Source organism: Heloderma suspectum, chromosome 15 (genome assembly GCF_057233095.1).
Source record: "Heloderma suspectum isolate Gila_16-S chromosome 15, 16-S_ref, whole genome shotgun sequence".
In the NCBI taxonomy this organism is placed as follows: Eukaryota; Metazoa; Chordata; class Lepidosauria; order Squamata; family Helodermatidae; genus Heloderma; species Heloderma suspectum.
Window position 1 is genome coordinate 6,014,510 of NC_139472.1, and position 17,824 is coordinate 6,032,333.

A 17,824-nucleotide genomic window follows, 5' to 3' on the forward strand; every position below is an offset into this window, starting at 1 on the left:
AACCATCACATTTCAATATTTAAAAAGATGAAAACAAACCATATTAAATGTAATTTTAAAAATAACATTAAAGTACTCATCAGAACAAAAGGAATAAAACCACAATGTTAAAACAATTCTGAAACATAATCCTATACATGTCTACTTAGAAGTAAGTCCCATAAGTAAGTAAGAAGTGAGTTAGATCATGAGACCTACTCTCAGATTAACTGTGTATAGCAGGGGTTGGCAAGCTATTCAGTGGGGCAGTGGTAAATTTTGAAGTGGAGGCAGTCATTGTGACTGGCCTCATAGGACACCCCCCCCCCCCCCCGTGGAGGGTCGAAAAATTCAGGCAGCTGTGTGGATCCATATTGACAAACGAGAAGTTTTCATCACCAGAAGGAGGTGTTTTCTAAAACCCTAGGGTCTCCATTGCCCATTCCAGACCAAGCCACCCCCAAATACTTTGCATTACAACAGGTAATAATATATTGTTGCTGGGAAAATTCATTTTCCCTCCAGCTACAGTGAGGACTGCAGCTAAGCTCAGAGGAAGCAGGGAAGTACGAGAGGGTGACCAATGATGTCAATGTCCCTGCTAATAAAAAAGTCCAGTGCTGTGTCCCTGTGAGCCCTGGATCTGCTACACCACGGCCTGTGGCCTTCCAGATGTTTTGGCCTGCAACACCCATCAGCCCTAGTCAGCATAGCCAATAGTGAGGGATCATGGGAGTTTAGGCCAAAACATCTGGAGGGCTACAACTGCCTAACCTTGGTATATAGAGTTGTTGCTTTAATCAGCAATGAACTGTGCAATCCTATGCTATATACTCAGAAGTAAGCCCCATTGCGTTTCAGTGGGACTTACTCTCAGGTAAGTCTGTAGAGGACTGCAGGCTAAAGGTCTGTGAAAATAAAATGTATTTGCCTAATGCCCCAAAGATGTAGGAGTTAGGTGAGCCTCCCTGCAGGGAAAATTCCATAAACGGGATGCCACCACTGAGAAGGCCGTGTCACTTCTGATGGCGCAGGTGCTCGGAGGAGGGCCTTGGGTGATGATGGTCTCTGCCCCTGTGTCCAGGCTGATGCAAAGGTAGGCATTCCTTCAAGTACCCCAGTCCCATGCCATTTAGGACTTCAAAGCTAAGCTCAAGCACTTTGAATTGTGCTCTGAAGCCAAATAGTAAACAAATGAAGATGTTTAAGAAGCTGTGGTTCCTCTTCCTGCCAATTGCTCCTGGTCATATCTGATTTCAGTTGGCGGTTTTTTAACTACATAATTAAAAATATATTTTAAAATGCTCAAATTCTCAGGATTTATGTTCTGTCCTTATCTCGTATGACCACGGTGTGTACGCACTCCTGTCTTACCTCCATGGTGCAGTGCCTAGGTATCTCCACCTGTTTTGAGATTCGCAGGTTAGAGGGCATGACTGGCCATATTGAAAGCTAGCCACCCTCTTCTTCACTCTCTAGCGATTAAGGGCATAATCCTATGTACGTTTAACACAGGAAAAAGTCCTACAACTCCCAGCATGGCTGGTTGGGGAATGCTGGGAATTTTACAACTTTTTCCCTGTCTAAACATGCATAGGATTGTGCCCAATAATAATAATAATAATAATAAGAAGAAGAAGAAGCAGCAGCAGCAGCACTGTTCTCTTGTATTTGCAACCCATCTTTTGAAGGACCCATACTCATAATACAGATTTTTTTTTGCCAGTGTGTTTGGCGCAAGATGTTCTCTCCTCGCCTGCCTCACTCCAGTGCTAAGCAACCGAAGGAAGCGGCCCTCTATTTCCCTTCTCCCTTGCTCCCTCTCCCCCAATTCCCTCTTCCACTGCCCGTGTCGCTGCTGCGATGACAGCTTAAGCGTCTTGTACGGCCCCTCCAGGTGTTGGAATTCCCCAAGCCCCTGCCACTGGAAATGAGAGCGTGATCCGTGATGGGCCTTGACGGCAGCTTCTGCTTCCCGGGCACAGAGAGCACCTGCCCCCAGTGGCTTTTTCTCCTCCTCCTCTCATTTGGAGGGTTGAGATGTGTGTCAAGAGAGGAGTGGCTGCGTGCCATCCCATAATCTGGACCAAGTTGGTGGCAGCATGGTGGTGGGGCAAGTGGAAAGCTCAGGGACAAAACAAGTGTGGTGTGCAGGATTCCATTTTATCTCCTTCTCCTTCTCTGCATTTTGATTATTATAATTTTTTGGATGGGGGGTGGCTGACAGGCGTTCATCCCAGCAGCAGGAGCCGTGTTCAGCTCCAGCGCTGGGAGGCAAGTATGGGTAAACAATGTGAAAACCTCATTCCCCCTCCCCCCATCTCCTGCCCCCGTGGGGGACAAGCCTGGCACACCAATTTAAAAATCATCTCCTTCTCCCCCAGGGTGTTGCGGGAAGGAAAGAGGGTTAACCCTGATAGGCTCGGAGAGACACTTAGAGACACACACACAGATGACACTTTAAATAGCTGAAGCTTCATCCCTGATGGATATGTGGGACCCTCATTGTTAGGACTCCCAAGGGGGACTTTGGGATGCAGAGAAGGGATAAAGACTGAGGAATTGTGGAGCAATCAAATATTATTCTACCAACATCTTGCAGCATGTGGAGGCTAAGATCTAAAGATCTCTGCAACTTAGTTTTGTGAGCCCACACGAGTGGGTGGGCTTTGGACTGGTGTTTGCTGAACAGACATTCCTTTCCCAATGGTAGGTGATCAGATCAGATTTGTTTATTTGCATATAATCAGACCATCACCAAACAGACATTTAACAAAAGCTATGTAATAATGATGCAACAATAACATATTTACATTGTAGAACTTGAACAGGAATATGGTTGGTTGGGGAATGCTGGGAATTGAAGGACTTTTTTCTCTCTAAACATGCATAGGATTGTGCCCTTAAATAATAATAAGCACAGTTCTTTTATATTTGCAATCCATCTTTAGAGGACCTGTACTCCATAATACAGATTTTTTTTGCCAGTGCATCTGGCACAAGATGCAATTTCTCTTACTTATTTAACCTGCTATTATAAAATTTCAGCAAAAGAAAAGAAAGGGAAAAAAGAAAATGTGGCTACACAGATTTGAATATATCAATTTCAATGTGTAAATATGAACAGTGTGTGTGCATGTATATATGTGTGTGAAAATACAGGTTTTTAACCACTATACATAAACTTCAACAAAAGCAGACCAAGTATCCAAATAAGTATCTGTTTGCAGGTTGGATACTAGACACACTCTGTTCAAATGTTGAAAGTATTGTACGGTCTTCAGTTCATTGCGTTATAGGAGGGGGGCGTTTATCCTTCCAATGTTGTAAGATCAGTCTTAACTGTCAAAAGGGGCGTGGAGAATCCATTTGACTAGGGATGTACATTTTGTTTAAAATCCATTCCATCCACGCGGTGCCTTTCGTTTCACCATTGGCCCATCCACGGAATGGGGTGGGGGGTTGTTTCCAAATTTGCACAAATTCGCAAGTGTGAAAATGTGCAGATTCCCCCAAAATGTGCGTTTTCACGCTTTAGCCTATGGGGGAAATAGGCATTTTTGGCTGGTTTTTTTTAATTGTGCGTACTTTTCTATGATGAAATTTGTGCAAAATTGGGGAAAGTCAGGAAAAAAATGTTCCACAAGTCCATGGAAACTGCCCAACAGGGGGAAAGCTGGTCCGCTGTGGAATCTGTGGGTCACATTCATGAAAATCCAAACCCATTTAGTTCCATTGCAGATTTATCCAACATCCCTAGTGCTGCCCATGAGTTCACTTCCAGGAAGCAGGTGGATTATGTAAAAGAGCATGGACACCAGTAAATATTAAGAAGTGTTCCAGTACAAAATTTGTCTGTGTAATAACCTCCTCCCCAAAGGGGCAACTACGGGGCATTGCCACAGCATATGGTTAAAAGAAGCTGTGTTACGCTTCGAACAATTAGCTGACTTAGACAGACCCTTATTAAAGCGATGTTGTGGCGTCCAGTAGACATGAAGCAGAAGCGTTTGCTGAATAGGATGCAGCCTAAGATCCATAGATGCATGTGTTACATAAAGTTAACACAACCCCAGATTATATACAATAAGCTTCCCTTCAGCCCCCGAAGCCCCCATCAGAGTGACAGTACCTCATCACGTAGTGTCACTTCTGGGGAGCTTTTGTGGCAAGAAAAAATGACCCCCTCCAGAAACGAGTTTAGGAGGAGGGTGGTGACCCTGGCCTTCCTAGCCCCCCCAATTTCACAAGGTTTTTTTTTTAATGGGGGATACTGGCCCCTCAGAGGAGAACATTACCTCAACTTAACATTTTACTGCTCCGTATTTAAACTACTGCTATTTTAATTTATCTATTATATGTAATGTTTTTGTGGTTTCAAAGCCGCTGCTGCAACATATTTTGACAGGATGTGGCTTATAAATGTTGATGAATTTTATGGTTTCAGTATGTTTTGAGACACCTTGGGAGGGCTTGCCCTGAAAGGCGGCATATCTCCTCTCCCCCTGTGTGCGCGCGCGCTCTCTCTCTCTCTCTCTCTCCCTCCCCCTCTCCCAGTTTCAGTCTCTCTCTGACTCTTGTCTTCCTATTGCCCGTTTTAGATTGTAAGCGCCTTGGGAGCAGAGACCGCTTTCTCTTCCTTGCTCTTTTTTTTTTTTTTGCTTCTGACAAAGGACAGAGCCAAGTGTACAAAAAATACCAGCATATTTTAGCTTAAAGCTCTTCCTGCCAGCAACTAAGCCTTAGGAGTGGCATTTCCACCTCTTAGAACAGGGGGAAAACTGCATAAAAGCTGGGAAACCATGATTGGTGGCTGGGGGAAAGGGGGTGAGGCCAGGGGAAAGAGCATGGTGTCCAGATTTGGGCCCCCCCACCCTGCGGGCCAGATTTGGGTCTCCCCAGGCTTGAGGTTCTGGCTTGAGGTTTTGTGGTACTTTATACTGCACTGCTGCAGTATAAAGTACCACACCTATGGATGGAGCTTTATAAATAAGAATTACATCTTTTTCTCTTGTAGATTTTCCAGCAGGTTGATTTCAACAAGAAACCGGGACGGATGAGTGTCAAGCCCCTTAACTTCGCCGTCATCTTGAAGCTTTCCAATGCGAACCTGCAGGAGAAAGCTTATCGGGTAAGATGTGCGGAGGGGTCATATGTTGTTGGGAGATCAGGTGATGGAGATCTGGTGAGAACACTGAGATTTTGGGTGGAGATGCCCTCCTCCCATTTGTTCTTCCTTTAGATTTTTTTTGGGTGCTTCTGCGAACCTTGGGGTTCCCCCAAGTCTGCCGGTATGTCCATCTTGTGTGTGAGTGGTGTTATTTTGGCTACGCAAACAACGGCACTCACATCCGGAGCATTGGAATTAGAAGGTGTGATATAATAAAATCTAAAACAACAGGTGGCAGAGCAGGATAAAAAGCTGTCAACAGAGATAAAAGGCGTGTAAGAATGAAAAGGGCTTTGGCGCTAAAATGACACTGGAGGAGGTGCCCTGGGAAAGCAATGCACAATTACAGTGCTATCACTGAAAAGGCCCTTCTCAACCAGGGAAAGGGCCTTCTCAATGATGGCACCACAATTGTGTAGAAACCTAGGAAGCAGCCTTTACAGAGTCAGACGTTTGCTCCATTTAGCCCTTTGTTGTCAGTGGCTCTCTAGGGGTTTCAGGCTGGAGTTTGTCCAGCCCTACCTGGAGATATCGGGGATCGAACCCGGGACCTTCTGCATGCAAAGCAGGGGCTCTCCCACTGAGCCGCAGCCCTTGCTGTTATTCTCTATGATCTCAGACAGGTCTGGCTTGAGTATACAGCTTCACATCTTAGGCACGTAGGAAGCTGCCTTATATTGAGTCAGGGAGTTGGTCCATCTAGCAAGCAGCTGTCCAGGGTTTTCCTCAGCCCTGCCTGGAGAGGGTAGGAGGTGAACCTGGGACATTTCGCATGCAGAGCGAGTGCTTTGCTGCTGAGTTACGGCCCCAAAGGGGGCTCCACTGGAAGCCAGGTGGGGCTCAGGACTGATAGCACTACCTGACAGTGGCTCTCCAGAGGGGATATTTCTCAGCCCAGTCAGCTGGCACTGGGGATTGAGGCTGGGACCTTCTGCACGCAAAGCAGGTGCTGTGCCACTGAGCTACGGCCCCTCCATCCCTCCAGGATGCTGAAGCAGATGGTCTTTTGGCCTAATCCAGCAGGGCTTTTGTGTTGTTATGGAGGTTCCAAGGATCAAACTGGGATTGCTATGAAATTCTGTCAAGTACAGCTTTGGGGCTGATCAGAAGATCAACCAGTTATAGGGTCCTAAGATAGGAGATGCCATACAGGTTGAGACCTGCGGTCCATGGTGCAGCATTCTGTCCTCTGTACTATGTTGAGCAGTGGCCCTTTTTCTGGAGGACCAAGGCGGAAGCATTCGTTTGTTTTCCTTTTTATATGCATGCCAGGATGGTCTACTTGAACAGCTGTATGACCTGACTTTGGAGTACCTCCACAGCCATGCCTACATGATTGGTTTTCCAGAGCTAGCGCTTCCTGCCATCCTTCAGGTAAAGGGGTTTGTCTTGGTGTTTAACTTTTTAAAGTCTTGGGCTAAAACGTTCTTCTTTGTTGTGCTACCCTTCTGGATGGGCTTCTCACATCTTTCCCCAGTACATTAGTGTGGACCAACACATCTGGGAGTTGTGGTTCAAAACATCTGGAGGGTGCCAGATTGGGGAAGGATGCTTTAGATTTTAAGCTTGTTGGGGTAGGGACCTGACATCTTTGTACTCTGTACAGAGCCATGCAGACAAATTGTGCTATATAAATTATTATTATTATTATTATTATTATTATTATTATTTATATGGGAACCTTATTCAGTCGCTCCTGTGGCTTTTGAGATTCTGGCAGGCATTTCCTTCAAACACACTTCAGCCATCAGGGCTAGAAACTTCGCCTTATAATTATTTTTTTTTAATTGAGATCTGGATTTCTAAAGAGGGCTGAATTTCGTAACTAGTGTCACATTCCCTGCTTTTCCTTCCTGGCAGAATCACAGCACACGCTTGATTCTGGGGTTGAGTCTTGCTTAGAGTCATGGTTCTGAGGTGGAGAGAAGGTCAGGTTTGTTTGTTTTCTCTCCTTCAAACCCATCAGAAACGCAGTTACACATTTTGCTATGCTCTCTGGGTGGTTTGTCCCATCTGCAGCGATGTTGTTGGGGAACGCCTTTCCCCTGCTCTTTTAAAGATGCCTCTGGGCTACGGTGTCCCTTCCCATTTTGACCCTGCCTTTCCTGGAATTCCCCCCACCCCACCCCCTAATGAGTGTGGGTCTTGGCTCCCTGCTCAGTCTGGCTTATTCCTGGGCCACCGCACAGCAGGCTCCAGTGCAAACGTTTACAGCCTTCCTTTTTTTTTGCTTGGAAAGCAGGAAGCAAATGGGCAGATTTTTTTTAAAGTGACATGGAATCTGGTTGATGCTCTTCCTCTCTGGCCCTAACCCCAAACCCGGCGCAGCCGTCTGCCTTTTTCTTTCTGATGATGATCAGCCAAGCTGGCTGGCTTTTAAAAATGGATGGCATGAGTTCCTGCCTGTTCCCCATGCCTTTTGTTGGAGGGGAAAAAAGGGACAGACAGACAGAGAAACAAGAAGGAGAAAGGAGAAGGTAGAAAAAGGAGGCAGGTTGCTTAAAGGCCAAGTAATGATGGGGCCAAACGAAGGGAATTCCGTAATTTCAAGGCCACTGTTGAGGAGGGCTTGGTTCATGTTGCTGCCCAGGTCAACTTAGGGAGTGTGGAATTCCAAACACAAGATTCAGATCACCAGTGGGACGACCTGGGAGAAAGGCTGATAAAAGCGGCTAGCCTCAAACACAGGGTTCAAACATCAAGATAGTCTGTTTGAAATTGGAGGTGCCAGAATTCTCTCTCTCTCTCTTTGACCCAGTTCACACAACATGGCAGATTATCGTGGGTTAATTAATTAATTAGCTGCAGTGTGTGTGCCATTTTGAGTATATAATCTCTGATTGGGGTTTGCGGCATGTCGTGTGAACTTGGCCATCATGAGTTCATTGAGGGTTTAACAATCCACACTTAACCCTCAATTAGTAGTTGGGTTAAGTGTGGGTTGTTTAATACTTGATTAACCCACGATGGCTGGATTGGCATGCCATGCCACGCCACAACCCTAATAGCTCGATAGGGAGTTGCCTATTTATTGACAATGGCGACCGCATGCACTGAGGCGAACTGTAGGTCAATTAACACACGATAAACTGCTGCATCGTATGAACCGGCCCTTGCCTGCCTGCCTGCCTGCCTGCCTGCCTTTCTCTCTCTCTCTCTCTCTCTCTCTTTTTCTTTTTTTCTTGGTTCATGTAAGGATTGAGCTGCATTGAGGCTTCCAGCAAGACAACACCGCATCTTGATCTGTTTTGGATAAGCTAATAAAACCGAATAAAACCAACGTCTTGTTTTCTGCCTAGAGGCAGGAGCGTTTCCTTTGCGAGAAGGAGCCGTCACCAGGCAAGCGTGCTCTTTTAGCTTCCCCTCAGCTTTTCTGACTTTTCTATCTGTGACTGCGACATCAGATATCTGGGGCAAGAGCCAAAATACGTTTGGCTGTACTATCCTTGCCGCAGGAAAAGCCAGGTGGCGGAGGCAGTGGGGAGCGAGGAGAGTATGTTTTGCGTTAATTTCAGAATGTATTTGGATGAGGCTGCCAGTGCAAGCCAGTGGTCTTGCCCGCTTTGCTTGGTTGGTTTCTTTTGGGGTCAGGTTAAAATAGGTAGTGGGATCTCCTGTCCCCTGGAAACAGACAATTACAGGCCTCTGATGTTAAGGATAATTAAATAATAACTAGAGCTGTGCAAGGCTTTATCCCAACCAAACAGACCTTTCATGTCCATTACTGCAGGATTGTTTTCCAAGATTCCATTGACGGTTTCATTCCTTCAACAGTTACCCAAAAAATGTCTGTGAATAAAGGATTATTTTTGAAAAGGCCGCACTAGCCAACTTTTTCTGCCCAGGATGACTGTAGCAGTTACGCTCCATACACCGTATTTTTGGAATTAGAGCCATGGTTCTTGGGGTGCTGGGCTCCTCCTGGCCCAGTTTCTGCGCTTTTACTGGCTGTGTCTGTAAACGAGTACATAAAAAGTTGTAAGGAACAGAGTCGGGATTTTAAAAAAAAATTGGGAGCAGTTCATGGAATTTTTTTTGCCGTCTCATTCCTTTCCTGTTCCTGCCGCCACCGCCTTCTCCTCCAGCTCAAGTCTTTCCTGAAGGAGTGCAAGGTTGCCAACTACTGCAAGACGATCCGTCAGCTCTTGGAGAAGTTGCAGGAAAACTCCGCCTACATTGTCACCAAGCGCCAGAAAGCCACCTTTGGCGTTGCCAATCGGGATGCTGTGGTGAGTCTTTTTGTACTCTCTCTCCCTTTCTGGTTCAGTATCCCTGCTCTGGCTGCAGCTTGGAGGAGTTCAGATTGAGTTCTCTGCCACGTCTTGTGAAAACGAGTTCAGCCCACAACACCCCCCCCGCCTCACGCACTCACGTTCTTTATCATCACACCCGCTAAATTTTTAAAGTTTGTTGTGGAAGTTCCTTATGATCTCTGGGCATTTTAGAGGCCATTGTTAACCAGAACTCCGTAAGGTGTAGGTCTCTATTATTCCCATTTTACAGATGGGGGACTGAGGCTTAAGACCCAGTGCAGGTAGACTGCTGCCTCAACTTAATTATGCCTTAACATAATTAAGAGATCAAAAGCATATCAGTTCTTCCCCCTTTGTGCAAGGGATTTCCCTCTTTCTTGCATTTTTTGAGCAATGACAGTGCAGCCTTCAGTTTGCGCTGGTGTGTGTTTGTTTTTTGCTAACTCTGGTTATTAATGATCTCAAGCCACCACTCTGTAAACCCACTCATAAGCATGGTTGCAAACTTGTGGTTTGGAGCTGAGCAAATGCCCCACATGTGGAAGGTCCCGAGTGCAATACTTGATGGACAAATATGGCAGCTTCCTGCATTCCTACGACCCAGGGGTGGGCAACTTGTGGCCCTCCAACTGTTTTGGCCTTCAACTCCCATGATCTCTCACCATTGGCTATGCTGGCTAGGGCTGGTAGGTGTTGCAGGGCCATATACACCTGCCTAGACTCTGAGATCACCTTCAGCAGTCCTCCTCTGGGAGACCCTGTGAAAGGAAAAGAGGTGGGTGGCTACCAAGAAGACAGGGACTTTTCTGCTGTGGCATCCTGGTTGTGGAATGAGCTTCCCAGAGAGGCTTGCCTGATGCCTGCCTACATTGAGCTCCTTTCAGCACCAGGTGAAGACCTTTTTATTTTCCCAGGCATTTTAGTTTTTCATTTTTCTGTTTTAAATTTGGTACTTTATTTTAAACCTTTCCATTGCTGCTAGGTTCTATTTGGTTATTATTTTTGTTTTTTATACTGTAGCTTTAGACTTTTATATTGTATTTTATTGCCTTGCATTTTATATTTTTAACTGTTGTGAACAGCGCAGAGAACTTCGGTTATTAGGCAGTATAGAAATGTAAATACTACTCTTAGGTTACTCCTGATCTTCTAATCCAGTTTGGAGATCAAGCAGCGTCATGTCTGCACCAGGCCAAGGGAGAATTCCTTGCCCCCAAATACTCAAACTGAGTCAACAGCAAGTATAAATGCCTAAACCCAGGTTTACAGAGAAGCCCATCAACAGCTATAAGTTGTGATAGCACCTTAAAAAGGATATTGAAAACAAATGCAGAGAAGGGCAGCTAAGGGCACAATCCTGTGGGGATAGGTGCCTGCCTCTGAACTCAGAGGCGCCCACCTATCCAGTGCAGAGCAGGAGAAGCAAGGAGGGGATTGTCCCCGCCCTGCTCTGAGGTCAGTTCCCGGAAACTGAGAGGAAGGCCAGGATCTCGTCTTGATCATCCCAGAGTGCAGGACACGGAATAATGGGCTCAAGTGACAGGAAGCCAGATTCTGGCTGAACATCAGGAAAAACATCCTGACTGTTAGAGCAATACGACAATGGAACCAATGACCCAGGGAGGCGGTGGGCTCTCCCACACTGGAGGCGTTCAAGAGGAGGCTGGACAGCCACTTGTCAGGGATACTTTGACTTGGATTCCTGCATTGAGCAGGGGGTTGGACTCGACGGCCTTATTGTCCCCTTCCAACTCTACTATTCTATGATTCTGTGAAACCAACATATCCTATGGCCATCTAGCCATTGACTAGCAGCCATAGGATTGCTCCCTAAAATGATCAAGGGGCTGGAGCAACTCCCTTATGAGGAATGGTTACATCGTCAGGACCTGTTTAGCTTTGAAAAAGGTTGACTAAGGGGAGACATGATAGAGGTGTACAAAATGATGAAGAAAGCGGATAGAGAGACATGGGGTCCTCCCACGAAGCGGAATGGTGGGAGATTCAGGACAGATAAAAGGAAGTCCTTCTTCACACCGTGCATGGTTAAACTCTGCAATTTGCTACTGCAAGCTGTAGTAATGGCCCCCAGTTTGGATGGCTTTAAAATGGGATTGGACAACTTCATGGAAGATAAGGCTATCAGTGGCTACCCTATATGCTACCTCCAGTATGCCTATGTACACCAGTTGCTGGGGAACATGGGCGGGAGGGTGCTGTTGCACTCATGTCCTGCTTGTGGGTTTCCCACAGGCAGCTGGTTGGCCACTGTGTGAACACACTGCTGGACTAGGTGAGCCCTTGTTCTAATCCAGTACAGCTCTTGTTATTTTCTTACGTTTAATATATTGCTTGATTATCAGTTTCTGGGGGAAGATCTGGTTTGACTTGGGTTGAAGCACATGGTAGTTAGTTAGTGAGCTTTTCCTCCAGTCTTTCCCTGCTGAAATCATCGTGAGAAATCGGCTGCACGTCTACAGATGTGCTAGACTTGAATCATTTACTTTTTGGCTCCATGCTCAGATCTTGTTTACTTCATCAAAGCGGCATGCATTGATCAATCGATTATTTATTTAATTTATATCACACCCAAAAAATGACATTCAAGGTGGCTAACAATAAAATAGAGATTAAAAACAAAAGCGGAATTGAAGTGTAACAATAAAAGAAAAATATTAAAGACACAACTAGGAATAAGAACACACAATAAAAGAAATATACAGCACCCAACCAGTTAAAACTCCCCTTCAGCAACAGGCCAACTTACATGCCAAAGGCCCGAACAGAAATACCTTTGCCTGCTGGCAGAAAGACAACAGAGAAAGGCCAATCTAGACGCTCTTGGCAGGGAGTTCCAGAGCTTGGGAGCGGCCACTGAGGCGGCCCTGTCTGGCATCCCTAGCAAATGTACCTTTGATGGTGGCAGGGCTGAGGGAAGGCATCCCCTGAAGATCTTAAAACCTGGGCTTGTTTGTATGGGAGAATGCAGGCTTTCAGGTAGCCTGGACCCAAGCTGTATTACCCAAGAATCATGTATTTGTAAAGAACCCCAAATGGTCATGTGAACAAATCCTCCCTTGGAGTTGCTTTGAGACAAGATAGGCTCTTTCTGCCTCTGTTGTTCTACCTGTAAAATGGGAATAAGAATGCAGACATGGTGTACTTCCAAGGGGAAAAGCAAGGTGATTGTGAGAACTGCGAAGACGATCACTTGGCAGCTGATGCTGGGGTCATCTCCCTTGCCTACCATTCTCGACAGGAACAATGGGAGAAGAAGACTAGAGAAGAAGGGACTCCATTGATGATGTATTACACGCACTGGAAGAAGCTGAGGGAGAAGGAGATACAGCTGGAGATTAGCGGCAAGGAGCGGGTAAGGGCACAAAATGCAGGGAGCAGGGGTTTGGGGCTGCATCATTGAGTTGATCTATCAGTGAGATTGACTTAATCAAAAACATTTTAACGGGCTTCAAAATGTTCTCCTGACTATTTGGGGCAGCAGATTTTATTAGTACTTCAAAATTATTTTTAATGGCAAGCACCATCTAAGAAGAGGTGTTCTGTCTTATGTGAGACAGGTGGGGAATGCCTCTTCTAAGTTGGCTTCTGCTGGGAATGATACATGCATCATTTTAAAAACAAAGGAAGTATGATCTTTTTTCTTTTTCCTTCTCTTTTTCCATCTTTATTTTTCTTATTCGCTTCCCTCTTTCTTATTGTTTTCCTTCTTTCCTTCCCTTTCCTTCCTCATTCTTTCCCTTCTTTATTTTTCTTATTGTTTTCCTCCCTTCTTATTATTTTCTGCCTTGCCTTGCCTTGCCTTGCCTTGCCTTGCCTTGCCTTGCCTTGCCTTGCCTTGCCTTGCCTTGCCTTGCCTTTCCTTTCCTTTCCTTTCCTTTCCTTTCCTTTCCTTTCCTTTCCTTTCCTTTCTTATTCTTTTCTTTTTCTACTTTCATATTCTTTTCCTTTTCCTTCTTTCTTATACTTTTCCTCCTTTCCTTTCCCTTTGTTATTCTTTTCCTCCTGTCCTTTCCCTTTCTTATTCTTTTCCTCCTCTCCTTTCCCTTTCTTATTCCTTTCCTCCTTTCCCGTCTTTCTTATTGTTTTCCTCCTTTCCTTATTGTTTTCCTTCTTTCTTTTCCTTTTCCTTTTTTCTTATTCTTTTCATTCTTTTCTTACTTTTTTATTCCCTTTCCTTTCCTTCCTCAATAGATTTGGAGACTGCAGACATTAAGCCCCAAGGAGCATAAAGAGAAAATGGGATGGTCTTTCTTCTTGTCCTCCTAACCAACATGAGGGCACCCCATGGCTGGCGAGCTTCATGTAGCCATAAGAGGTCTTCAGTATAGCTTGCATGGGTGCCCAGACTACCTGATTCCCCCCTTGCTGCTGTTGCTGCTGAATTTCCCCCATCAGAATCACGCTCCACCCAGCCTGTCAAAAACCTGACACATTAGAATAGAGGTGGGGAAACAAATCCAAATGGGAATGAAATGCATAAAGTATAATATGTGACAAATGTATGTCAAGCTTAAGATAAGTAAAGTGACCATACACAATAGCAGTCATTGGTACCACAGAAGCATCCCAGTTTTGCTTTGCTAATTAACACCTGTAGTGGGGTAGGAAGCCATTGTTTCTATTCACGCCTAAAGTAATGGAATCAAACTTCTTGATCTAGTTCACCTATTTCATGCTGGACTCTCCCACTGAAATTCCTTGGTCATAGAATGGCAACTTCATGGTCTGAAATTGAGTATCCTAGGAGAACGAAATGGTGTCCCACTGGTTTCTGAGCACTGCCCTTTTGATGTCAGATCTGTGTCTATTCTTCAATTTGCCTTTTTCACTGTTTCCCCTTGCTGAGTTTAACATTTTCATTTTCACTGTAATCCCAGGATGTCTTTCCTGGATAATCTCTACAAGTTCAGACCTCGTCAGTGTATACGTGAAGTTAGGATAGTTTTCCCTAGTGCGTAACAATTTGCACTTGCTTACACCAAACCTCACTTGCCATGTGCAAATGAACCTCACTTGCCATGTGCAAATGAACCTCACTTGCCATTTGTTACTCATTCACCCAGTCTGAAAGTCTCATCTCTCTCTCTTAATTCTTAAGTTTCTAGTTCTCATGCCTACTAAGAAGCCATATGAACACACTTTTGTGATGTCAAGCTTTCATTCTCATGTCGGAAGGAGCCCATTGCTACCACGGGAAAAGAGTAAGATGAACCCACTTTTCATGGGCTTTTGTTTACTTTTGTTTTTCACCCTCTCTTTGCCCATCTACAGCTAGAAGATCTGAATCTCCCTGAAATCAAACGGAAAAAGCCAGGAGAACAGAAAGAAGATGACAAGAGGGCGTTTAAGGACCTTTTCGAGCTGGACAGTGACTCGGAGGAGGAGGCCACCACCGGCTTGTCTGTCAAAGGTATGGAGTCTGGTGGGCTTGAAGGATTCTAGAGCAAGGATTCTAGAGCGCATTGAGGGGAATGGTTAATTCACCCATTGGCCACTAGGGGTCTACACTCAGTTGCCGAATCTGCTTCCAACTCTTGCTTTCCTAGGAAGAGAACCAGCTTTGGAGTGATATGCTTAACACCCAGAACACATAAGGAAAGTTTCCCTGCCTCTCCATTGCAAAGTCATTCTTCTGGGCAGGACAAAGCATCTCTTTAATTTGGGGGCACCTTGGGCACCCTGTGTTGCGGGGGGGGGGGTGTGAAGGGAAGGGAAGAGAGCGTGTGTGTTTAGCATTTTGGGATGGCTGCCTAGTTTTGAGAATTTTGATAAAATAAAGGCTTTGCAGCAGGTACATCTGTTAAAGCAGCTTGGTGACTTGTTTACATGCCCATCTTTTTGCTGTTGTTATTGCTGTGTGTGTGTGTGTGTGTGTGTATATATATATATATATATATATATATATATATATATAAATGTCCATTTTGATTTTAAAACATTTATCACCTTGCTTTTCTTTCTGGGAGCTCATGGCCACTAACAACAGAAATCATAAATTCAACCATTAAAACACTCCTACAATTTAAAACAAAACCCACCGAACATTAAAAGACAGGAACAGCAGCAGATAATAAAGCTAAAGCAGCAAAGTATTTTAATCCGCCTTCTCCAACCTGGTCATCACCAGATGTGTTGGACTACAACTCCCATAATCCCCTAGCCAGCGCAGCTGACTGGGGGAATTCTGGGAGTTGTAGTCTTAACACATCTGGAGAGCACCAGACTGGGGATACAAAACATTCAGTATTTAATCTCTGGATGAGTAATATGGCAAATTTAACTCTAGTGCGCAGTTCCAGAAACTGCATCTGTTATTGTATGGAGGAACTGCTGTTCAAAAGATCAGTTGTTTCTGCACTTCTCCAGGTTGCATCTAGGGTTTCAGTTGATTAATCAGTTGGATGGATGGATTTTTTTTAAAGACAACAACTCTGATTAACAGAACAGCAGATTGTCTGTCATTTATTTATTCAAAAAAAGTATACCCCACCGTCCTGTTTAGAAAATGGTAATGTTTGAGGCAGCTCAAAACCAACAATGGAAAACCAATTAACCAATAGGACAATAGTAATCTATCCATTAAAAAACACAAAAAAGCGGCAGATAAAAACCAATAAAGAGTCAATAAAAAGGTTAATAAACAGCAGGTAAATCAAAAGCCAGTTGCAAAAGAGTCTCTAGTTGATGGTGGAACACTGGCAAGGAGGGAGACAGACAAGCAAGCTTCCTGGGGCAGGGAATTTCCTCATTCTGGGTGCCGTAGCAAAAAAGGCCCTTTCATTTTGACTCTTGAATACAGGTATTTAGGAAAAGCACCAGTGACTGGCAAAATCTTGGAAAGAGGCATTCCCCCTTCTCTGATCCACAAAGGAGGGCATACCTCTTCCAAGACAGTGTCTATTATATAAACTAACAGCAAACTCAATTGTTCGCGTTCCAAACCTTAGATAGCCAAAACAGCTCCATCCCCACACAAGAGTAGAGGTTCCAGCAGGTTTGAGGGGACCCCAAGGTTTGCAGAATTACAAAAAGTCTTTGAGGGGAGGGGAAGCTATTATGTTTGTGTGTTGGGGGGACACCTGAGTGTGTGAGGAATTGAAAGCAAATAGAAAACCAGGAGGTGGGAGAGAATACAGTGGAGTATCATGGAGCAACTGGGTAATGGTTAGAGTCTTGGACGGGGACTTGGGAGACCCAGGTTCTCATCCCCACTCAGCCATGAAGCTCACTGGGTGACTTTGGCCCAGTCACTGACTCTCAGGCTAACCTACCTCGCAGGGTTGTTGTGAGGATAACATGGAGAGGAGCAGGATCATGCATGCTGCCGTGGGCTACTTGGAGGAAAAGGAGGGCTATAAATGTAACAAGTACATAACTAGTTGAACCTTTGGTGTGATCCAGCATGGTTCTTCTCACATTGCTTTGCGCTCTGCGCGTGGTTCGTGCCTGTTGTGCAGATATGCCCCTTTGGTTTTACTTCGGTGCAGCGGATTCCGAGAGCCCTTCTCAGAATGCTTGGAGGAGTAAGCAGGGCATTGTCCTGCTTCGATTCTGATCTGGTTGCTTTGCGATCTCTCTAGTCAGCCCTTTTTCCAAGTCAAGCAGAGCATAGAGCAGCTGCGGCTGCATGAATGAGGCAGAGACGGTGCTGGATTTCTGTGTGCGTGCGCACGTGCGTGTGTGTGTGTTGGGGGCAGCGGGTCATAGCGGGGAACTGTGTTTGGGCACCCCAGAGAGGCGATTAGGATGTGCATCGTTGGGCTGCTGACGCTGCCTGCTTTTTAAGGTAGCTGCGAACCCAGTGACACTGTTCTCCCTGCAAGGAGAGAGGCAGGGGAATTCCTGTCTGTATGTGGTGAAATGAAATGACATGTTTTGGAGCTGGCGAGCCTCCCCGGGTGGAATAGTAGGCGCTGTCACAGCTGTAAATGGTCGGTCTCTCTCTCTCTCTCTCTCTGTGTGTGTGTGTGTGTGAGAGAGAGAGAGAGAGAGAGAGAGAGAAACCTCCCTCAGTCAGTGGTAGGAGCAGAGGGAGAAAAACATCCAAGGGTTTGTGTGCTGTGTTAACCTGGGAAATGGGGAGTCAGGAGTTCAAAAAAGGCATGTTTGGATATGATTGTGCCTCCTGTGGTTGTTAGTCCCCTTGGAACTCTGCTGACTTTAAATTTGTTTGAATGTTCATGAGGACCAGAAGCTTGACTTCTTTAATTAAAAGAAAAAAGGAAGTGCCGGAGATGTTCAGGATTCCAAGCAGAATGTGTGAGTTTCGCAGGATACATGGAGGTCTCTCTTTTGACTGTACTAAAAAAGACATTTTCATCTCATAAGAATTTGTGATCAAAAAGACCGTCTTCCCCTGCCATATATTAGGTTTGCTAACAATCCTGGTCCGTGTGTGTAG

At 45.2% G+C, this 17,824-nt stretch overlaps 1 protein-coding gene across 1 annotated transcript in view; it reads left to right on the forward strand.

The window, feature by feature from the left end:
- The window catches only part of NOC2L (NOC2 like nucleolar associated transcriptional repressor), an 85,662-nt gene that overhangs the window by 49,024 nt on the left and 18,814 nt on the right, over positions 1–17,824 (forward strand). The window contains exons 13-17 of the mRNA XM_084821699.1: positions 4,997–5,110; positions 6,422–6,523; positions 9,235–9,378; positions 12,662–12,775; positions 14,695–14,833. Of these exons, the coding sequence (XP_084677825.1) occupies positions 4,997–5,110; positions 6,422–6,523; positions 9,235–9,378; positions 12,662–12,775; positions 14,695–14,833 (613 nt within the window). The remainder of the gene's footprint in view (positions 1–4,996; positions 5,111–6,421; positions 6,524–9,234; positions 9,379–12,661; positions 12,776–14,694; positions 14,834–17,824) is intronic.